The 24903-nt window shown below is 40.4% G+C and overlaps 1 protein-coding gene across 1 annotated transcript in view; it reads right to left on the bottom strand.

Moving 5' to 3' along the window:
* Positions 1-24903, bottom strand: part of sema3bl (sema domain, immunoglobulin domain (Ig), short basic domain, secreted, (semaphorin) 3bl) — a 50751-nt gene that overhangs the window by 13816 nt on the left and 12032 nt on the right. The window contains exons 2-5 of the mRNA XM_019873103.1: positions 18423-18583; positions 11152-11214; positions 6093-6212; positions 685-775 (exon numbers count right to left, since the gene is read on the bottom strand). Coding sequence (XP_019728662.1) covers positions 685-775; positions 6093-6212; positions 11152-11214; positions 18423-18583 — 435 coding nt within the window. The remainder of the gene's footprint in view (positions 1-684; positions 776-6092; positions 6213-11151; positions 11215-18422; positions 18584-24903) is intronic.

The raw sequence follows: 24903 nt of genomic DNA, 5'->3' as shown, positions 1-24903 counted from the left end.
AATGAAGGAAGGAGGAGACAAGCAAGACTTCTAAGGATATTTAGCCTCTTGTGGATGTGAGCCCACGAGGTTTGTATGCCTTTTTATTGAATCAATTGTGTTCAGAACTTTTGTCTTTGATTTATTGTTTTGTTATGCCATTTGTATTTACATATTTTATGTCCATGTTTGTGACCAGTTCTCATTGTTATAGCTGCAGCAGTTGTGAAGGCTCTCTATAAATAAAGCTGTATTGTATTGTATTGTATTCCCGTTAGTATAACACCATCTAGTGGATGCATAGCACAATCACAGCCACTATTGTAGCTTCTATTCTAGGTGCCTTATAAATGCAGCGCGCCCTATATATGAAAAAAGTTCTAAAAGAGGACATTCATTGAAGGTGCACTTTATAATCCGAAGCGCCTTATAGTGCAGAAAATACGGATACTCCCTCCAGGTCTGTTTGCATGATTTGAAGAATGTGGCATATATTGCACATCAATAACCGTCACGCTGAATCCAGTGAAATATTGCCAGTGAAGATCGTACAATAGAGAGCAAGACCAAAAATATTCAAGAAAATACGTCTCTAAAATCACACCAAAAAATCCCCGTCTAACTCATTGCCTTGAGTGATACTGTGAAAGATCTCTCTCTATAAGATGGCACTTGAGGCCAATGAGCAAAAGAACATGGACATACCACTGAAGGTGCTTGCAAAAGGAAGGCTGGGGTCATGCGGGACCCTCCCTCGTCCATTCTCCACATTTTTAGGGTCCATAGTGAAGACATGCTGTGGGAGAGACACAAACACAATTTTGAACCGGTCAGCTCTGATGGGTCCTTATGTCATCATGTCATGGCGTAGCACTGCATGTGGTATGCATAGAATAATAGACCGTGAAAAGAGAAGTGAAACATGGCTAGAGAAAAAAAGTATGCCTTTCTTTTTTTGCTGTATGGTTGGACTGTAGGGTTTTATTCAGCAAAGGTCAATGGGTAGCTTATTGTTATGCATGGAAACAAAGCCGTTTATCAAACTTAATCTCTTCAGAAGAATATATTCCCATCTCTTTGTGTTCCTCTGTGCACACAAAGACAGGATTGGCCTTTATTTGTTTCCACTCTTTTGGGTCTTTCTGCCCCTGCTCTGAACTCTGTCTGTCTGAGAAGGAAAGATGCCGTCTGAGAAATAAGGAAGTGTGGGATCAGTAATAGCTGCCAGAGTTCAGATGAGTTTCCCACCCGTTTCCCAATGAAGATCCGTCTTGAGCTTAACTTTTTACAGAGGAGTGGACAAGGTCATCGAAGGAAAAAAGTAAATAAATACAGCATCAACCAAAAACAACAGCTGATAATGTATGAAAAAGCAGATTGTATCAGGGCCATTAATATTCTATCAATGTACTTTCACGGAGAACCGATCCCAAAAATATGCCCATCTGAACCGTACATGTTATAATTTAAGTGTGACTGAACCAGCTGTGAAATGCCTCACAGAGCAAACCACATCACTCGGGTCAGACTGTCACCATCAAAAAAAAACTTCAGTCATGATGCACTGTTAGTTGTATTTTTTTTCAAATATTCTTCACAAACTTGCAAAAAATAGTTTAACCAATTCAAACTAAAACATAAAAAACATTAAACTGACTTTGATCGCAATGTGTGCAGTGAAGCCGGAGCCTGACTGCTTTCATGTGATTCTCCTTACTTCATCTAACAAACGTCCTGTGTATAGTTTCCATGTCTCATGATCTTTTTAACATCCACAAATAGCCACTTAGCGCGACGCATGCACTGGCAGGCAGCATTCTGAAACCACTCCGCCGTGAAAGTTGTTAAATTGCAGTTTCAACAATTCTTTCCAACGGCAATGTGTCTCATACAACATTGCGTGTTTATTCTTTAACCATTATCACTTGTCGTTTGTGCTGCCTGGGCGTGACCGATTTCAAGTCCAATGCATTCATGTCGTCCAGGAAGAGAAGAAAAAGGATGGTGACAGGACATACGGCCTGCCCTCATGTTTGATATAAGCCCACGTTATTGATTGAGGTGTCCTCCAAATGAACTGAGAGTGTCTCACCCTTTGTTCATTAAACAGACAATGGCCTATTGTTAATGGAAGGGTGGGTCCTCCACTCTGGAGTATTCACAGACCACAAGATGACATTGAAGTCTGCTCTATAAAAATAATGAAAAATTACTCATTCAGATTCATTTAGTTTATATATAATATATAGTATAGGCTACAGACCACATATTATTACATTTTGGCAAAGTTGGTGTCCACTGATTTGTCCCTTACAGCAGCATTACAAAGCACATTGCCAAGTCGCGGTGCTTACCTCAGTTTTCTGGAATGCATCATGCAGCCACATTTCAACCAGTTCAGTTCACCACAGTACGGTTTGGAAGGACAAATCGTGATTTGGCTTATGTTGACAGCCCAAATCGTGTAGATGGGATTGTGGCAAATATGTAAATAGCGTGACATCAACGTGAAGAAATGCAGTGGAATGATTCAACGAATTTGACAAAGAAAAGGAGATCAGAGAGTAAACAAATGGTGCCAACGAAAGACAAAAAACATTTAGGATGAACCTCCCATTCCCGATTACACTCTGTCTCCATCTCTTATTCAACTGTGTCTTTAGCTCCGTAAATTAACTTGCATGTGTTTAGGAACATGAAAGAAAATCTGGGAAAAGTATGGGATGACATAAAAATTCTGACACCAACTTCTCTCTTCGCAACATTTATTCTCAGGTTCCCAAAAATTAATATTAGTGTGTGTGTGTGTGTGTGTGTGTGTGTGTGTGTGTGTGTGTGTGCGTGCGTGCGTGCGTGCGTGCGCATACACAGTATATGACTGTCATGCAGAGAAATGGTGCAGCTGATTCCGTTTGAGCAAACCCCGCCAATACAAACACACTCAAGTGCTGAGGGGGTGAAAAAAAGAGTGACGTTTTCTTCTTTGCCAAGTACAGCATATCTGGGACCACCAATATCATTTAAACAAGTGATTGCTGACACACGCACACACACACACACACACACACACACACACACACACACACACACACACACACACACACTGGTCGTAATCTGATACCCTGAGGTGGAACTGAGTCGAATCTTAGAACCCCTACACCTGATTTAAAAAAAAAGTCGGTTTAAGTCAAACATTTGGATAGGATGACAGTGACATTGCGTTGTGTTCTGACTGCCCAGTCAAACAATGGCACACTGTCTGCCTTCTTACCTTTCACTCAAGTAAAAGCACTGGAGGCTCTTTCTCCAATTTAACCTTTCAATGCTTGTATAAACATTGCTGTCTTTTCCAATGAAAGACAGAGTACATACATTTTTTTTCTTCAAAGGATTTTTAAAAACAAAACTTCAAAGGAAAACGGTAAGGTAGAGAGTTTTGACAACCTGAAAAATAAATCAAAACAAAGTCTTATGGAATAGTAAAATATATCGGATTATTTTCAAAATGGTAGATACTATATACACGATACATTATTTAGACTGTGCATGTGCGTGTGATTGTGTGTGTCTTCTACTCCATTATATTCCTGGAGCTGTTTATTTTCACGTAACGTATATGACATTGCTTTGGACACTGTGTCATTATCGTCAATGTTTAGGACTTCAAATACAGGTTTATTGTTGTCCATTACTATCTTTAGAAAGCAATAAACACACCTACAAACAAGTACAATGGAGCCATAGTGAAGCTAGCCCGTAATCTGTCACCTCTGACAAGCTAACATCAGAACAGTGTCTCAGCATCGAAGGAGTGTAACGTCGGGCCACCGCAAAGAGAAAGATTCCATGAGAAAGACACAACATGTACATGTAAGTCTGACCCGAACAGAGATGAAACGCCTGGGGGGGCTAAAGTTCATCCCACCCAGGGTCCAGTTGGATCGCTACTAGCTTCAGTTCCCTCCAGAGGTCAGGCAAACATTCTGGTGTGTACTTTACGCCAGTTAACGACTGGTTAAATAAACGAACCCACTCCCCATGGGAGGGTGTGCTCAGACCGACTACCCGATGCTGAGCTAAACTGCTATTAGGCTAATGCAGATATTTCTAGCATGCCTCGGCGCAAACATTTGTGGCTACACAATGTTATGGCTTTTGCACAAAAACTCCTTTTGTAGGCAATTTTAAGCAAACACAGGCATATGTGAAGCTGACATTAAAAGATGTAAAAAAATAAATAAATACACAACACGGCATGTCCACGATCAAAACAATTTCACTGCTTCACACTGGACAAATGCACACATTTTTGGAAAACAAAATCGTACATATAATTTATGCAGTATAAAGTGTTAAGCCACGCCAAAATTTTTTTTTTCGTTCTGCGTTTTTCATCAAAGAAAATAATACAGTGTTGTATAAAGACTTAGAAATAAACAACACACACAGTAAATATTCCTTTTTTTTCTCCCAAAATTAAATTGCTTTGGGACTTCCATTGGGCTAACGCAAATGCGATTATTTTTGTGATTCAATTTGGCAACATTTGTTTTCCGCTTTACGTTGTGGAGGAATACAAGTAGTTTTGAGGTAAAAGCAATGCGATATGGACATTTCCAATGATGGTTACGCAGTGTGAGAAGAAACCCAACATAGATCCATCTGCTCATCCATGTACTGTATATTGAAAATAGTGCAGCGACAGAGCTAATTTTTTTACTAAAATTTTGTGCGTAACCCAAATTTGTCGTAAAAATGGCCGTTTGTAACTTGTGGTTCCACCGTATGAAGAAATTGTATGTGACAAGCCACAAGTCACAAGAACAACAGCTGTAGTGTTGTATGCGTACATTGAAGGGGCGTGGCCTAGTGAATGGTGCCGGCCCAATTTAGCTCGTCAGTCTGCATGTCAGCATCCCAGCATGGGTTTGGCAACACTCACAGTAGATTAGACTTTAACGTGAGTAATCAGAGGAGGACTTCGATTGGCTCTCGGAGATGACATAGTACTTGGATGCAGTGAGGATGACATGTTGAGAGTGAGGGTGAATATATGGCACCAAGGAGAACACACACAGTGAACGTAGCAACTAAGTCCACGCGATCCACTGGAAACACACACCACTAAAATGTTGGGCACTTTCCCACCGCAAAGTTATATTTCGACTTTGTGGATGTTTAGCCACTTTCCACTTTCCTCGTGCCTACTTTGACTGCCTCCCGCTGGGTCACATTAGACTGTCATGGCAAGGTCCACAACGGTCTTAATGGCTCTCATTCATCCATTCTTGTCTTTTGTTTGGCTTTGAGAGGAAGGATGGTTCCAGATTCCCATCAAGCTGAATTGTTAGCCCAAAGGACATACGAAAAGGAAAAACTTCTTGAATCGTTTAATATAATTTAGAATTAAGAAGCCTGATCGTTAAAAACTTTGGCGTTCAAGTCACCACCCAGAGAGAGCAACAACGCTCTGTTAAACGAGCAAAGGATTGCCTCTGGCAGTATGTTTTGTTTTTTTCTTATTTGGTTTTGGCTTTACAAGTACAGTTATGAGTAGAATATGAGAAGATGATCTCGCATTAAAAGGAGTAAGACTCCATAATGCTGCATTAGGTCACATGCTATCATTTGTAAGCTAAGTCAATGTAGATTGTTTTCTTGTTGTCATTTTTCACTGTGTTTAACTTATTTGTCCACTTATGATGCAGATAAACTGTTGCAAAATTTTCCGCAGACTTAATGAATGTTTTATGATGGCGACAGTTAAGTCCTTGAACTGATTATTTCTCTTTCCAATGGGAGAAATCACTTCAAAAGTCCAAATGGAGATCAACCAAAATTTCTGGAACATATTGTGAATGCTCATAAATTTTCCACTGTAAAGCCCAAAATTCAGGATTAGAACAGAATACCATTACTGACATTTAGATGAGTCAACTACTTTTACGTAAATTAAATTCACTTGGGATTTATACATTCATGGACACTCAAGTTGACATTTAACTCCTGAATACTTCTGGAAGCACTATTAATTCGAGCAATAATAGCTGGCTTTTGTACAATGTTGTGGATACCTGACACACTTACGGTTCAAAGTTGTGTGTGTTGCTTACCTCTCCTCTATGGCCCACATAGATGAAACTGCACATAGGATGGAATGCGCCAGTGCCACAGGCCAGGAGGTGAGTACGGTTGTATGGCTGCAAGAGGCGCACAAAGTTGGCACACTCCGTCTGCAAAATGCAGAAAAACATCGACTAAGACTGTCTGCATATACTTCTGCTGCTGAGATCTGTTTTCTCGCTCTCACAAATTACATACGTAGAGTATTATATTGCATCAATCTAAGCGCAGAGTGAAATGGGGTAGCTGTCTTCCAAATGTAGATAAACTGATTTTCAGGGTTACCAAGGGAACAATGTTATTTCTTGATGATTCTTATTGATCCCACATGTTGGTGAGCCGGCTCAACAAAGACTTTTTAGTGGATGAACTATGATAGACTCTCCTCAGTGGTGGATTACTGGCATTTATAAAAAAACTACTTAGACTGTATATTAAAAAAAAAAAAAAAAAAAAGCTGTCAAGGGATAGGCTCCAGCACACCCATGACCCTCGTGAGGAGAAGCGGATCACAAAATTGATGGATGGACGTATATATATATATATATAGATATATATATATATAGATAGATAGATAGATAGATAGATAGATAGACAGACATACATACCATATTTTCCACACTACAAGGCGCACCTTCAATGAATGGCCTATTTTGTCATTTTTTTCATACTTTGGATGCACAGCATTATAAGACGCAGTCTACAATGCTTCTACTAGATGGAGCTACGTTTAAGGAAAAGCCAACAGAACGATCAGATGTCAGTAAAACTTATTTAATAAAGCAGCGACAGAGTTCACTTAACCAACAGCAAGTTATAACGTTGACTTGTTAACGTTGAACTCTCTTGCCGCTGCTCTATTTCCGTGTTCAACTGCGTAACGGTACAGGGGTGTCAAACTCAGGTCCTGGAGGGCCGCTGTCCTGCATGTTTTCCAAGTCTCCCTGTTGCAACACACCTGATTCAAATGATCAGATCATCAGCAAGCTCTGCGGAAGCCAGACATTGAACCTGTTCATTTGAATCAGGTGCGTTGCAACAGGGACACTTGGAAAACTTGCAGGACAGCGGCCCTTCAGGAACTGAGTTTGACACCCCTGGGTAACCGATTGCTTGAAGTTTGAACTCTGCGTTGTCAGCAAGTCTCGAGCAAGGAGCCATTTTGGGGTCCTGGCTCAAGCCTTCCTGTGTGGAGTTTGCATGTTCTCCCCGTGCATGTTTTCTCCGGGTGCTCCGGTTTCCCCCCACATTCCAAAAAACATGTATGACAGGCTGATTGAGCACTCTAAATCAGGGGTAGGGAACTCTGGTTCCTCGAGAGCCGGATCCTGGCTGTTTTACATCCCTCTCGACTCTAACACACCTGATTCAATTGCCAGTCTAGTGGAGGCTGATATCAAGAGAGATGACTGGGCTACTGTTCACTTCTTAAACAAGATACTTTAAAGACATAGATAAAACAAATACAATACTGTACTACAATAGGCACTGAGCTCTGTGTGGCCTCCAGTGGAATAAAATGTTGACAATAAAGAACTAGGCCTACGCTCAATGCTCTCTGAGTTTTGCGGTTTTATATATGTGGGTGGCTTTTATTAAGGCCATAAAGAAAGTTGAAAAGATTTCCTTTTCCTCAATATTTTTTTTTCCACTGCAGAAGTAGCTTTGACATGAATGTTTCCAGAATTGGAAAATTGGCATTTAATTATTAGATGAGGAGCGAGGCTGAAGAAAAAAAATCTGAGGACTTTCAGTGTCAATTTTCACATGATGAAAGAAGCTTTACCAAAACCATGTGAACAAAGTAGTGCAAGTACCTTCCCAGTTCAACTTTATCCGACACTTAATGACAGAGCCAGAGCTGTTTTCAGAATAAGGTAGTAATGGAGAGAAATAAAGCTGAAATCAGTCAGATTGGGGACATGTGTGTCCCACATGGAAGAAAAAAAAACGTCATTTATCGAAAAAAATGTGGTCTTTAGATTTCAGACACATGATCTGCGTGCCACACGTTACACGTCATTTCTATCATGGCCTTATCGATCCCACCTGACATTAGACATTGGTGAAAATCTAAAGATGCTGTGGAAATTTCCAAGCACGGCCACATGCCTCTAGTGTGTTTTTGTTTCCCTCAGGTGAATTTAAAGAGTACGTAATAAGAGCGCACGCCTCCGCCAAGGTTGAACCTAAAATTAAAGCAATTTGTGTCAGCCACTCATGGAGAATGATGTCACCATAGATCAGGAAAACAGGACTAATTTCTTTCTGTGGCAGTGGGAAGAGTTCAGTCATGAAAGTGGGAAGACAAAACTTTTGATTTTAGGGGTGGGTCTACAGGCGATGTGGACTTGGCCAGGTGCATGGTGACGCCCTGGTGCCCCACATCCAGGCTAGGTACAGTCACTCGTTCTCTGACGTATAATTCACTCCTTGCCTGAACCGTCACTTAGCCTTTCTTGAGAGACCCCGCTAGGGAACAAATAGACCTCAACATCATAGTTCCTTGGATCACTTGGGTTAGGATGAGGATCTTAGTCATTTGACGAATGACACGACTCTATTTCAGATGCCTCTGGGAAACTTTTGTAGCTAACGTGTAATGGGTGACTCCAGCAGGAAGGAGACCCAGTGTAGGGTCCCACAGCTGGCCTCGTAAATGCCTCAGAATGGCCCTGGTGTAAGTACAGGAGGTGGTCAGAAACAAATGGATACTACAACTTCCGCCTCAACTAAATCCACTGTGAGACAAATGGTTAGGCTTCAACAGCAACATAATTAAAATATCAAACCAAGAAACAAAAAAATGAAAAAAACCTAAGAAAGATTCACATAAAAGTGGACACTTCATACCATTCATCAACATTTTTAAATATTCATTTGCAAGTGTTGAAATCAAGTCTTCCTGGCCGCATGGATGGCTCGTTGCTAACAGCTGTTAGCAGTTAGCAGGAGCGCTGTCGAGACCAACTTAACTTAATATAGGCACAAATCATTTGTACTCCCAGGTCTGTGGTTTTCCCCCTCTTGCAGACTGACATCAGTCAAGAGCGCACACACGCACCATATGACAGTCAATCGGTCGTAACAGATGAACACGATCAAAGATGAATGTGGAAGCACTTCTACAGCTGCACGAGCTTGCCAGTTCTGCTCTCTGCTCCAGGTCCCCGACCAGTCAGACCATTTAGTAATGACACGAAATGAAGCGGAAGAGATCATTTTTCTCAAAATCTACCAAAGACAGCCAGGAAAGTACTCAAAAGCCTTGCAATGGGTCTCACGTCACATGAGTCATGTATTCAAACTCTCTGCTTAGATTTTGTCTACAAAATTTTGGATATACAAGTACGCTAAATGAAAGAAACATTTAGAATTTGGACCACGTATTATTTACGTATAATGTGAGCCAGCCGCACACACTATACATATCACAAAGCACTCCTGGTCTCTCCGAGTTCAAGTAGATTCATTATCGCTGCATCCTTACTGATCTTTCAAGTGCAGCCTTAACATTTGAGGACTGCTAGAAATAACAGTCTACAGTTGGACAAGGTTTTGGATAAAAGGTTCAACGCCATAAACAAAAGGTCAAAGCTGCCAGCAGTGGATAAGGCATGCTCAAGTGCAGCCTTAACATTTGAGGACTGCTAGAAATTACAGTCTACAGTTGGACAAGGTTTTGGATAAAAATTTCAATGCCATAAACAAAAGGTGGATAAGGCGCGCTTTCTCTTGTCTCATGCCAGCATTTATGGCTCGAGGTGGTCAAAAACAGCATGGGTGAATTACCGGCTGAAGATGACAAATATTATCGTCTTCAGTCACGACGTTGTTGAAGATAATTCTTTGTTCTGGCTCTAACTGATGAATATGAAGGTCGAGAGGCTGTGATTGATAGGTGGGAGAATATCATTAAAATGTTTATGGGGGTGGACAACTGTCTATAGAAGGAAGGTTGCCTCTGATTGGCAAGAACACAGACCACCCTCCATGCCCTACAATCGTTATTTTTCCCCCCAAGTGCTGTCAAAGGTTTTTTTGTTTTTCCCAACAGAATGATTGAAACTAAACATTGTCTACATGTCAGAGAGGCATTTTTTTTCCATATAGAGAAACAATGTGAAGACCTCTAACCTTATCCAACCTTTTCCCTTTTCGTCAAAGTCAAGTTGTGTTCAACACAAGCAGACAGCAAACAAATGAGATTAAAGGTGTGTCAAAGTTAAGGTCCTTGCTGTCATTCCCTTAGTCGAAAGATTGCAGTCATCCATCAGCTTTGACAAAGAAACCCTCAGACACACAGCGAGCGAAGAGACGAGGGAATGCGAGGCGCCATCTGTGCAGTCAAACATCTCTGACGAACATATATGGACTTGTATAACACACAGAATTTCTCATGAGAATTCAGTAGGAATTTGTACTAAAGCTTTCGCCCTAGATAATGTAACCTCTAGGGTCCAACACACTATTTTTGGATGATGGTCGACATCCAATTTGTTCACATTTGGAAACATTTTTAACCATAACGAGGCTGGAAAAAAAAAAATATATATATATATATATATTTTTTTTTTTTTTTTTTTAGAGTAGCAGGTTTATTAATCAGTGACTTCATCTGAGTCGCAATTTTCAGTGACATTCTCACTCAGTATCGGGTCACTTTTTCCCCAATCAGTTATGAGGCAATTGGCGAGGTGAGGAGTGGAAAGCATAAACACTGGATATCGCTATGTACGGAGTTGGCGTGTTGTCAAACACATCGCAATTGTTTGACAACTGTTTTTGTTCATTTTCAATTTGTCAACCTGACCCACGATTTGTTTTTTAATGTTCTGAAGAATACGGACGTAACAATTAGTGTATACTGTACTTGTCACCATGGTAATAAACAATCCACAAACTCAATGGTAGCCATAATTAACGTAGTCAATTAATCAATGAATCCATTCTCCACTGAGCAGAGAGTGTTTCTTTTCAATGTCACAAGTTCACATCGTTAGCCCGCAGCGACAGACATCTGCACATCATGAAACGTTAATGACTTACCTGTGGCTCCTTCCCCCTTTGAATGCAGTCTTCTCGGTTGCCAGGCAATGGGGGCCAATAAATCTGTGAGGAGAAAAGACAGAGGGACGGTGGTTCTTATTTAATTGGTTAACTTGACTTTGGACATGCCTCTTAACGCATGGATATTTTTTTAACTGGGAAAAAAATATCCATGCGTTAAGACTGGAAATTGATATACAGGTATTGATCATTCACGTCTTAATTTTTTGTTGCATATATAAAGCCAACAGTGTCATTGTCATTTTGGAAGAAAAGGAAAGATGCTGCTGGCAGGATCAAGCAAAAAAGGCATCACAGATATTAATGAAGCCTGATTATATTTTTGGTGAGGATCCAGCAAAAGCATCCAGCAGATACAGGATTTGATTTAACCTCGTTTCATTCAGTCTTGGTTCAATTATGGAACAGTCTTCCCGAATGATAATAGCACAACACTTCACTCAGTTTTCCTCTATGAATCAGAAAGTAGCCTGCCGCGTTGATTATGCACCCATTGGGGTGTGTACCATAAATATGGAAATATTATCAGTGCTATGATGTCGCTTTCATGGCCAGAGTTGAATTAGCTTTATGACTCTTGGATTCTTTTTGTTTGTTTGTTTGTTTGTTTGTTTTATATTGGAGCCCTATTTTGAGATGAAGTTATAACGACGTGGTATGAAGACGGTGGTTTAAAAAAAGCAGAAACTTGGGTAAGACGATATCGCATCTGCTGTCAAAGACCGTAAAACGATCAGCTATGCATACTTCTGATGAAATGAAATGACACATAATTTAAATGAATGGTTTCATCGCAATGTCTGAATGGCCCTCGTTTATTATACAATCAAAAAAAAAGTGAAGCTCTTCTAATCCTGCACAATCAAGTTCTTTTTACCTACAGCTCACACCCCCCGCCCCCTCCTCCCAAACACTGCCTCATTAGGGAAAACCCAAAGCCACAGAAATGTGACCCTCATGAGCACCATGTAACATTTGGACTCATAATGCTTTCTGACTATGATAATAAAAGACATCGGATTTCAGATTTCCCCGCAGATGAAAACTGTCTCAATATTGACCTTCAATGGGCTGTGAAAGCCTGCAGTTTCTTGTAACCTGCTTTGTTTTTCCGAACAGACACATAAGAACCCAGGGAGGACAATAAACAGTCTTGATACATACGACAAGATGATCGTGTTGATTCGGTGGGTGTCAGGCAAATGATTTTTTTTTTAAACTGCTCAAGTGGGGTCATTAATGGATCAGAACGTGATTTATACTGTATTATATGTTCATTTTTTAAAATCTATAAGTGCTCATACTGTATTATACATTGTAGTTGGCGGCCATTTTATTGGTTAAGGTTTCAACGAACTACCGTTATAACATACAAATTCGTTATGTCCCTCGAGGTACATTGTAACGAGGTTCGACTACACATATACTGTATGTACAACCCTGCCTACGAGCTGAATTGTCGTTGTATTTGTGAGTTTGTCTGTCCGTCTTTCTCTTTGCTTGGCTCCCCGGCGAGTCACGAAGCTGCGCCATCCATGCGCCACACCCGGCGATGAGGCGATGCCAACCTCTGCGTCACAAAGTTTTGTGGGAACATTTATTGCAGCTAGTTGTATATGCCTTTCATTACCATTTTGTGATTGTTTGTCTTTTATGTTTTCATGAGCTCAACCTTATAAAATGTGACAATAAAGAGTTTGTGCTCTAGTTTGTGGCTGTTGTTCTTTAAACAAAGTCAGGTTGAGCGTGTCCAAATAAGCATCTGTTCACACGGACCTGCACATAATGTGACACAGTAAATGGCTCATTGAAATGAGATATGGTGCTTTGATCGCGTCGCTGACACCCGCATAACTGGAGCAAATAATCATCTAAAACGTCATTTATGGAAACTTAACTCATTTCAGCGAATTGCTATTTTTAAAGTGTTATTGGTATGCGTTAGACTCGTGCCCGGAAGTTAGCACGCCTCCAAAGTCCAAATGCTGAAATGGTGCTTGCATTTGCTCTGAGCCATGCCACTGCTGGTTTGGACCGTTCACAAAGCAACAGTGTGTTTTAGTGGCGAGATATGTGGCTGTAAAAAATTAAAAAAGAAATTTGGTGTGCACACCTTAACCTGACGGTAGCAGTTATGTGACACTGCTAGAGTTGATTGATGATCACTTTGGAGCTCCAGCAGTTCAGTTTCCACTGAGCAGAGACAAGGTTTGCCTGTGAGTATTCTTGGATGGCCAATTTGTATGTGTTAATGCCATCATGATGATCAAATTAAGTCGTTTAAAATTAGTGTGATAGTGATGCTAATTTTGTCAGCGCATCCAAGGACCCCATCCAATGTTATCATTAAGTTATTGGACTCATGTTAGGTTAATGGTAATGGCAGTGATGTTGTGTTAAAGTGCTTTGAATAAACATTTATGACAAATAACACTGCACTTAATAAGGTACAAACAAATAAAAACAAAAACTCCCAACCTTTCTTGTAAGAAATAAGTGGAAAGAGCACGAGCAAAAGTACAAGTCGTGCCACAACAAAAACAGTACAAGACGTTTTCAAATGTAAAAAATGTGAACAGTAAACACTTCAACATGGAGCTCATTGGAAAAATTCATGAACAGGAGACACAATTTTGGTGAATTAAAGAGAAGCTAAGAATAGACGACAATGTGACGCTGGGATCAGGGGAATCCGCAAATAAGACACATCTTTTATTTCAGTGACGGGAGTTAAAGAGGCCCGTATAAGTTATACATATACACACACACACACACACACACACACACACACACACACACACACACACACACACAGGTGGTGTCCCCTCATAACACAGTCGAACCTCCAACCACCCGGAGGTCATATAACGCAGTCAATACCAAAAGCGTTGTTTTCATGTTTTTGTTTTTGTTTTGTTTTTTTTAAGAATCCAGGCATTCAATCCCAGGCCGTCATGATGTATTTGTATTTCTTTATTCACGTGGTAGGGTAAGGAAGCATCTGAAACTGGCTGGCACTGAATGAGTTTTCAAATTTCCCTCAACGCCAGGGTAAAATGTGCCTCAGACAGAAACCAGAGTTTGCACTGCAGTCATTCATTCCATCACGTGAGAGTGTTTAAAAGCACATTAAAAAGCACAACACAAGTCTCCCCTCAGCAATACTACCTCTCGTCACTTTTATCGACACTCAGTGTCCATCATCAAAGCTAAAGTGAGCATTGTTATTTAAATGTTATTATACGGGACAGTGAGTAACTGAGTTTGATAATGTAATTTACAACTTTTCTTGTAGTTTTAAGAAAGGTTTAAAATGGTGACCCTGGACCTCATCATTTGTCATTCTATTGTTTTTCGTTGAGACAATTTGATTCTCAACTCAAACAAATTGGAGATCTAATCTATAAACAGGAGTTGGACTCGTTCAGATCTGGCACAGTTTCTTTGGCTTTTTGCTGCACTGTAACATCCCCCCTTTTTTGTCCGAGATCTCCTCCCCGCGAGATATATGGCTGACCTTCACCAGTCATCCAAGGTCCTTCCTGTTTAACTCTCCAAATGTCACCACAAGGTCTCTAAATTTGAATCCATCCTCCGACATCAGTCGGAAGTGTCTGTCCTTTGATCACTGTTGTTGTGTTTAATCTGTCGAGAGTTTAAAACGGATGAGAAGTGAAGGACAGTCAAACACGTCTCCTTTCGCTCTTTTCAACCTTGACCTGATATCTGGCAACAAAACCATCTCTGTGAGCCAAAACCATTAAGACCCACAATCTTTGTTCTTGGGCCAGATGCTGAAACGGAGTTTTAACAAAAAGCACCAGTGTGCACTCAATCAAGTTGTACAACAGAAGAACTGGGATCAGCCCTGCTTGTATTTCATGACATTCACACCCTTAAACTCTGACACAAAACCATTGCTTAGATGCTTGCTGTTTTATCTGTGCTCTTGCAGCTGTTGACTCAGAATCACATATCAGACTTTCCTTGTCCATTAATCCATCTACCATATTTTCCGCACTAGAAGGCGCGCCTAAAAGCATTCAATGTTCTCAAAAGCCGACAGTGTACCTTAGAATCCGATGGGCCTCATATATGGATCAATATTCTGATTTCTTGGACGTAGTATTTTAAATGTTCTGTTATGCACTTTGTTACAACTGCAGCGGTTGTGACAGCTCTATATAAATAAAGCTGTATTGTATTGCATTCCCTTTAGCATAGCTCTATCGAGTGGATGCCCAACGCAACCGCAGTCACTATTTTAGCTTCTATTCTATGCGCCTTATAATGCAGTCCCCCCTATATATGAAAACAGTTTTAAAATAGGTCATCCATTGAAAGTGTGCCTTATACTCCGAAGCACGGAAAATACGGTATTTTCTACAATGCTTGTCCTCATCAGGGTCAGGGGTGAGCCGGAGCCTATCCAGCTTGCATTGGGTGAGAAGAGTGGAATAATCTCTGGCCAGCCGCAGGGCACATATGTAAAAACAACGATTCACACTCACATTCACACCTACGGGCAATGTGGAATCTTCGGTGAACCTAACATACATATTTTTGGAATGTGGGAGAAAGTGCAAACCCCACGCAGGATGGCCTGAGCCCAAATTTGAACCCCAAAACGCTTGATTGCGAGTCGGCCATACTCCAACCCCGACGTGCTGCCCACTTTCTCTGTCTAATTACTGAATGAATCATCTCACTTCAACTTGCAAACATCCAACCACCCATTAGGGTCGTAGGAAACTGGAGCCGAGCCCAGCCAATGTTTGGGAAGGAGGTCAAGTACACCAGGGCATATATAGAACATTGACACTCACATTCACACCTATGGGACATGTATTTTCTCAATTTTGGGGATGTGTGAGGAAGCCTGAACATGCAAACTCAACAGAGAAAGGTCAGAGCTGAGATTCAAGCTCAGAAATGTTGACTGTGAGGAAGATATGATAACCACAGGTTTAACTGTGCTGCTTTAATATAAATCATGCAATCACGATATGGTCTCTAATCCGACAGTTATTTTCTTCCAACTGTGAAAACAGCTGAATCAATGTTTATTTTAAGTATTGCTGTAATTATGTATGGAAACCAAGGACTTGTGGTCTACACACTACCTCTTTCCAAACATTGGTGTTTTGATCCATAGGGGAAAATTGATTTTTACACGAAACAGATCTGTTTCGTTTGTGGCAGCACACTTTGCGGAATTGAGCCAATGAGATGAATTGCGTAAACTGCCAAAAAAGAAAGACGAAAAGATGACTGTCTAAAGTGAAATCAACAATGTCGTCTTTGTTCTGCTCAAATAAGGGTTCAAGTCTCCAGTTTATAAATCATAGTTCAGTCAAGTACCATGTTGCATCGTGTCTTATGTTGATTTCTTGATAGGAACACTTTTCCATTGGCAAAGATAGCGATACTTTTTCAGAAGTGCCAAATTTACACTATATTGGTGACATAAACCACTGCTGGTGGTTGATTGGTCAAACAGATAAGTCATTTCCATGTGGTTGTTAGTTTTGAGGATTGACAGCGAATAAATGACAAAAATAAATGCACGCTAATCGTGCGCCTTAGCTTTAAAACGATTATCCTCCACAGTGTCCATTTGACAGCGGCAGCTCATTTTCTTTCGTTCTTCGGTCCCCCGTCATGTAAATTGTGCCTTACTATGATGGCCAACAGAAGTAAATACAGGGCGGAGTACCTCCTCTCATTCATTGTTGTTTAGCATCACTCGTCGACCGACGCGTTGAAAATATGACGTGATTTTTGGACTCGATTGGATAAAGGCACAGAAAGTTTAACTTTTGAGTTCAACTCATCCATCCCCACTGAGATGTGAAACACTCCAAGATAACTCCACGTGAAGTAAAGCGCAGGTGTAAGAACTCTTCTACGTTTTCAGGACTGATAACAAAGCATGGCCTTCCCAACTTCAAATTAAACCAAGATGTGTAATATATCTTGTTTCATAAGAGCGTCCCACTGACACACGAATCAAGATAGAGATCTTGGTCTCAATGTACTATTTCCTAATAATTGTTGAGGACATGCCTGTCTGTGTTGGGCCATTGGAATCAGAAATTAAATTCGCTATTCCCCCCGACCCCACCCGCAGTGTGCCCCTGCGGTGACATAAACACAGCAGTTGTTCCCAAGATGAATGTTCAAGCAGTTGAGTTTCAAAATCAAACATCTTTTGTCAGTTAATTGATTCCACATTGGAGAAGGCCTAGCATGGAGAGATGCCAAAATTGGGATGGGGATGGCGACTCGCAAAGGAAACCCAGCCGTTCCTGTTAACGTAATCATTTTCTTTCTTTTTTTGTTTTGTTTTGTTTTGTTTCATTTTCATAGTAGATCTGTTAGGACACACTCACGCTTCATGTTTCAAATCGCGGCATAATATTGACCAAATAATTAAGCACTTGTTATTCATGGTTATAGTGAATTGGATTAATGCTCAAATGTAATGATCACTTATTTGTTCAATCGGGGACTTGATTTATTTGAGTGCAACTTCATGTCGCTGCATTTTTTTATTGAGCATATGATCATTCATTGGAGGGTACAACCTGGTTCTGGAACATTTTGGTCAACAATACACTTGCCAGTTATCAGATGAAGTGTATTCATTACATTATCATATTCTCATAAGAGGTGTCAAAATTAAATCATGAATCGACAACTGATTGAGTGTCAAATTAATAAACAACTATTTGAAGAATGAAGTAATCATTTAGTTCCGTTGCTGTCCAACTCTTGTGATTTCAGCCTCTCACCAGTAATTTTTCTCTGACTTCTGTCATCCGTCATGAAGTCAGACATGAACGCAAAAGGTTTTTTTTTCAACCACCAAAAAACCAAAACAATAATTGTTTAATAAACAGTAAATGGAAAAAATGTGTTTCATAAAACACTTTAATGCAAGATAAAATGTTCTCCGATCATTTGAATAATCAATGGAATAATCGATTCGAAAAATATTCAACAGTGACTGCCCCAATTATCATTATTACCTTTTTTATAATAAACAGGAAAATAATTAGATGGTTCTAAGTTTGACTGAGGCGTGCGGTGTCTATTTTGATTCTCGTTATGTTACCACGTTTGGTTTGTTGCCTCATAAAAGAGCTCCAATCCATTCATTGGGTTCACAAGGGACGATCAAGTCATAATTGGGATTACGTGTGTTTTGCTTTATTATCAAGTATATGATCGAGTAATTGGAACGTTACCTCCTTGGACTCGCTCCTGCCTGGTCCCAGGAGGAGAGAGTACATGACGTCTTTGCCCCCCAGGAAGAGACGGTCACGGTACTCATCCAGATAGACGGTTGAGAGTGAGAGTTGGCCATGATGCCCACTGAAGATAGAAGACCTGTTGGTGGACAGTAGATCTGCATATACAAGAAAAAGCATTCAGATTACTAAATTGTAAAGTACCAGATTACAATTACTGTACTTCTTTTTTGTTTACTGTACTTATGAACAAATGTCACAAATCTGTACTTTAATTTTCTGGCAACTTTCACTCTTACTCCTCTAGATTTCACAACAGTGAAGTTTGTTGTGGCGGTCTAAAGTCAAAATGTCAGCATAATTTTAGCTATCCTGAGCTTGTTTAAGCATATGGCTAATGTGATGGTCAGGCTAGCATGTGCTAGCTAACGTCGCTCATTAGCCAACACACAGCTCTTTAACAACTGTAAACTACAAAAACAAAACTCAAGAGAGAAAGTGAAATGAAAATAAATGAAAATATAATCAAAAATCTAAACGTCCACATTTTCTAGTTTTGGTCTGTTAAGTTTATTTACCCAGGTATCACTTTCAAGTACTGTAATTCATACTCAACTCAACTCAACTCACCTGTATTTATAGAGCACTTTAAAACAACCATCGCTGTATACAAAGTGCTGTACATGGAGCAAATATCATATATACAACAATAAAACGATAAATTAATAACAAAGACAGGAGAAAGCACAAAACAGTAAAACTGAGATCAAGTCTGAGATATTCCAAGGCAAATGCCAAAGAATACAAATGAGTTTTGAGACGAGTCTTAAAGATGGGCAGCGAGGGGCCTTGCCGAATGTTCAGTGGGAGGTCATTCCAAAGAGAGGGACCAGCAACGGAAAAGGCTCGATCCCCTCAGAGCCTCCGCTTAGTTCTTGGTACTTCTAATAATGTCTGGTCTGCAGGTGTGTAAGGGCAGAGGAGCTCAGAGAGGTGTAGAAAAGTTGAAGGTTAGAGCGCAGTGTATTAGTCTCAAAACATGAGTCACTAATTTCTTCCCAATGGTTTATTCTATTTTCTCATCTTTGCACTCACAGCAAATAGCATCCTCGTGATTCAACTTTTTCCATGCAAGCCCAGGCACATGTGGTCACTCAGAACAAGCCCCACTAACGGATTTATCTGTAATTCGTTTTAGTCAGATATATCCTTACACTTGTGAACAGAATTCCTGTGGGCATGCACATGTCGACATTGTTTTGCTCACCAAATCAGGAGCGCATGTGTAATCCTACTTAACGACTGCTGTTGGAGTCGATTAATCATTCATTCAAGAGAGCTCTGCCTTGTATGAAATGTTGAGTACTTTGGGGATTTTCTATTTTTTTGCTACACGCACACACAATATATATATATATACAGTGCCTTGAAATTTGACATTGCTACATAATGATTGGAGAGAACATTTCAAGGCTTGTTGATATATCCTCATAATATAATTCAGTTTTATAACACAGTATTACATTTCACTATACCAGCTGTATTGATGACATTTTTTCTTTCTGTTGATTGGCTTATAAAACACTCTTATTTTGCCTTATAATAAGGCTCCTCGGGTCTATTTTACAATTAAATTGAATTTACCAAATACGGTTCCTTGCCTGATAAAGTCCCACAGTAAATCCTACCCTCAAAAAAAAAAAAAAAAAAAAGGGGGAAAGCCACTGAACCAAGACCAGGAAACATAACTCCCACTGCAAGAATAACATCGAGCGTGCACTTTACATCCAATAATACTAAATCATGCTGGGTAAAGTGAAAGAAAAAAAACGTGCATGACATACAATACAGATTAGAGGCTCCCACATATTCGCTTATCTATTCGAGGGGTTGCAGGGGAGAGCTTATGCACCTGGTTACCCCTGACCCAATCTGGCAGCAGCTTTAATGTCTAAAAGGTTGTTGCAAAAACTCAGCAGGAGTGGCAGAGAGCAAGTTGAACTCAAGTTCAACTTGACATGGGCGTTTCCTCTGTGCATGATATGCACACACACACACACACACACACACGCACACACACACACACACACACACACACACACACACACGCGCACACACACAATAGAACAGACCAATTTCTTTATTTTACTGAAATCTTAACAAATCCAATGCAGCCCCATTTAATGTGTTGCAAACGTCCTACTCTGTCCCCATTCAGTTGTGGAAAAAGCTGTCACTATGATCTTGAGTGTTTTATTTGGAAAAAATATTTAATTGCAACGCTCAGCTCTATTGCATCATCATCATGAAATACAGAAGTGATCAAAAGAGAAACACAAGCAATCCAGACAACCCTATCTATAATCTATTTATCCTTGCATTCACTGATCCATCCATCACACGAAAGCATTAGCTGTGATTACCCTAAAATGCAATTTGTATAGTGCACTGGTACCAAACCGCAAAAATAGTCATCACAAAATACATTATAGAGAGGACTGCATTGATTGATCATTGATTCAATCATTTTTACACATCCAGTACATTTGTATAAGCGAACGTGATTCAATCTACTGCCTTTGCAAAGAAAACAAAGCGGAGTTTTGTTGACACTCTCAAAGACACAGCACAAAGAGAGAAGCTGTCATTGGAATGCAAAATCCTCAGAGTCTTTGGACTGATCAGCTTTCCAACCATCTCTCATCACTCGGATGATACACACACACAAAAGTCACGTTGAACAAGTAGTCCCTCGCCACTCAGTGGAGCACTGACTGATTGAACCGTAGGGGCCGCATATCCTCTTTGACACCATGTCTATCAGTGGAGCTTTGCAGACAAAAACACATGAAATCCACTTCCATTTTCTTTGCCACCTATTCTGCTCTGGATCACTGAAAGGTTGACTTAGGGCGAGAGGCAGGGAACAACTTGGATTGATCACTTGTCAATCACGGGACTGAATTTTAGGAAAACAATTTAACACCTGTGGGGTGCTTTACATGGCTACATGATGAGTTGTTTTTTTTTTCTTTCAAATCACCAAAGACATCAATATTGTGTGACTTTCAGTTCGCAAAATTTGTAAAGGTCGCGGGTGTGTTTTAAAATGGATGACATAAAACTTGTGTCGTGATTTTCATGATTGCAAGACAACATGTAAATGTAGTTAGCGTGGCGATTCGTGGATCAGAAGTTTCGGGGTGCTGACAGTTTTGTGTTTACAATACTTTAGCACTTCAAAGAGTTGTACATCCTGAAAATAACTTGTTACATTAATGATCTTCACACCTGAGATGGGAATATCTGTTTCTTTGTTTAATCCTTTTTTTGAACCACGGAAGCTTGTTGTCGCTAATTCACAACACACCAAAATTCATATCTATTTTTTGTGCTCAAATAACATCATAAATTATTTAAGGCATCAAACGGTAAAATCTGCCTTGGATCTTCTCGCAGAAATTTGTGTCCTTAATATTTGACACTGCAACAACTAAAAGTCATGAAAGAAGATTATTAGCATTCTACAGTGTATGTGAAGCGTTCATAAAGCTCACTGATGATGAGCGCAGTTTCAACAAGCTGACATAAAACATCGGCGCTGCTGGCAGAAGAAAACATGAGCGCAGTTTCAACAAGCTGACATAAAACATCGGTACTGCCGGCAGAAGAAAACAGGTGACGCACAAGCTGAGACATGAGTGATACAGTGAAGGCAAAGATAAGGACAGAGCGAGGAGCGAGGCTTTGAGTCGGAAAATAACGAGGAAGAACAGCATGCGGGAAGATGAAGCTGCAAGCCGCAGAATGTTGAAATTGATGATGGATGTGCGAAAACCGAAAGCAGCAAACCGAACAAATATAATGAGGGCAGGAACTGTTAAACATGATGATGCTCTGTTCTGTATTCGTTGATAACTTTTATATGGTGTTACATCATATCTGAATTTGTTAGTCACTGTGCCTGAAACTAACAGTTTAACCAAAAATGTGGGTCAGGATCCTTTTTTAAAGTATCAGAAATTGTCTTTGTACATTTTTTATGACGGCTTTGAAAATTAACTCTATTTACTGTACACTTACCACAAAAATCTGTTTTAATATTCAAGTTGTTAACTGAGAGTGAAACACTATGCTGGCACAAATATTTTTTTGTTTCAAGTGATTGCTGTATTTTCTGTCCAGACAAAAGGCTATGGATTGTGTGCTTTGTAGAACACTACCTAGCTTATCATTTTAGTCAAACAGAGCTGCAGTGAAAGAAATTGCTCTAGCTATGTGGCAGTTGAAACCACATTACCGCCACCTACAGGACTGGCAAGGAACAGGCCAGCGCATCAACATGCTACACCCACAGTCCAGTACAACGTACAGTACAGTAAATTTCGAAAGCATTCTTATTTTTCCTCTTAATAAAACACCCTCAGGTATTAATTTTGATGATAAAATGATTCAGTTCAGACAGTCTGAACATTGATACTCTCCTTCATGAGCCCTGTTACTACGACTAAATAGAGGCAGAAGAAGAATTTCTTTCTTTTGCGCTTGTAGCAAGTATTGTGATTGAGGATCCATCCTTTACAATCTCTCGTGTCCAAACAAAGAGGTCTGCCGTGAGCGTGACATCTTAACCTTAACCTGCGTACAGTATCTGTTAGCCGCCCTTCACTCAAACACATGCTAACAGGAGAAGCCATCTGGTTTCTACACACATACACAAAGGCACCAACTCGCACTCTGCCGCCTGTCAGGCTTATCACTCTCTGCTCATTCCAGGGGTGGAGTGAGGAAAAAAGTCTAACTTCGGGATGACAGGCGGTCATGATGGGAGGATGTGTGGCGCGGGCTAACTTGTCAAACTTGTCAGCGCAACACAGTTTATGCTTACATGTAGCAACATGTGACTTTCACGTGTCTGTAGGTGTCACAGCGAGAATTAGATTTTAATGTGGAAAAAAAAAGTCTGAATAAAGATGATGCTTAGTTTATCATGCTCAGTTTTGACACCCCCCCACCCCCCTCCACGACGCATTTCACACGATTCTAAATGGGAGGGTCGAATGTATTTGGAATGATGTCATGCAGTTCTATACTAGTGTAAGATTTGCAGATTTTTTTTTTTTTTAATTTTGATTTAAAAGGCACATGACGTTAGTCAAAAATCATCTTTGTGTGACTGTTGGAAAAACAAGCATTATGATTTTATAACAAGCATAATAGCAGTGTCATCAATCAACAGATTGCAAAGTGGTCACAGCCCGTTCAAGTCCATCATGCGCTGAAATTGCAAAGGACAAAAACAGCCCTGCCACACACACACACACACACACACACACACACACACACACACACACACACACACACACACACACACACACACACACACAAACAATGAGCTAATAGCTTACATCTGTAGCTTGTTACCCGTCTTAACAGCTCAACACCTCACTGGAAAAAGTCTCACTTCTCCCTATCCGCACTCTTGTGTGTCCATCCGACCATCCATGCATCCATCCATCCATCCATGCATTCATTTAACTGCAGCTCTCCATCGTAACTTGGTGCCTTCTGCCTATCAACTTGCTGGTTTTATTTGTCCCCACTCAAAGCGGCTTACTTGTCAAATATATCTTGCGTTTCATCCCTCGTGTGTCTCTCCATCTGTCAGTTTCACCTTTGCCACTTGCGTAGTAATCCCTCTGATATTCTTCGGCCCGTATGCAGGGTGCCTCAAAGAATCCGAGAGAGAACTCTACATCTGTCTTCAATGTGTCTCAGTTGCCCGCAGAATACCACGACAAAGCGTAAGTGACACACAAGAGTGCCTGGTTTCTGAGGATGTGTCAAAGCTCTGCGATGGTATCGCGTCGACTCGGCCACTTCAAAGGTATGCGCAAGGTTTAGTCAAGGATTTGTTTACAGTGGTCCTCTTAGTCAACTTAAAGCCTGCATGTGCTGGGTTGTTTCAAATCCAAGAAAGACATGCGACTTTTGGCCTTCTCATTCACTGCTGCCCTCCCATTTTGGTTTCTTAGTCTGGAGGCTTGTATGCAAACGGTTGAAATATAACTTACTGAAATATGATAAGTTTGTAGGGTTCATAAAATGAAAAAAGGTTCCGTTGCCATCATCGTTAACTCAATGACGTTTCTCTTTTGTCGCTGCTGTCCCCGTTTTTTTGTTGGTGGGGTTTTTTTTTTTTGTTTTTTAATGAACTGTCTCCTTTTTGTAAGTCAACCTGGCAGGTTGACATTAAATAGATTGTCTCGTTGATTCGATAACTAGCATCATGTCTTAGTGACCCAATAACTAGCATCACGCAGTGGACCTCAAAAAAAAAGGACTGTGCTCTGGGGTTCATATTCATCCATCCATCCATTTTCTGATCCACTTTATCCTCAAAAGGGTCTTGGGGCGTGCTGGAGCCGATCCCAGCCGTCTTCGGGCAGTAGGCGGGGGACACCCTGAACAGGTTGCC

Source organism: Hippocampus comes, unplaced genomic scaffold, assembly GCF_001891065.2.
Source record: "Hippocampus comes isolate QL1 unplaced genomic scaffold, H_comes_QL1_v1.1 scaffold28, whole genome shotgun sequence".
NCBI lineage: Eukaryota > Metazoa > Chordata > Actinopteri > Syngnathiformes > Syngnathidae > Hippocampus > Hippocampus comes.
Note: the sequence above shows the minus strand (reverse complement) of the source record. Positions and strands in the feature narration are given on the sequence as shown.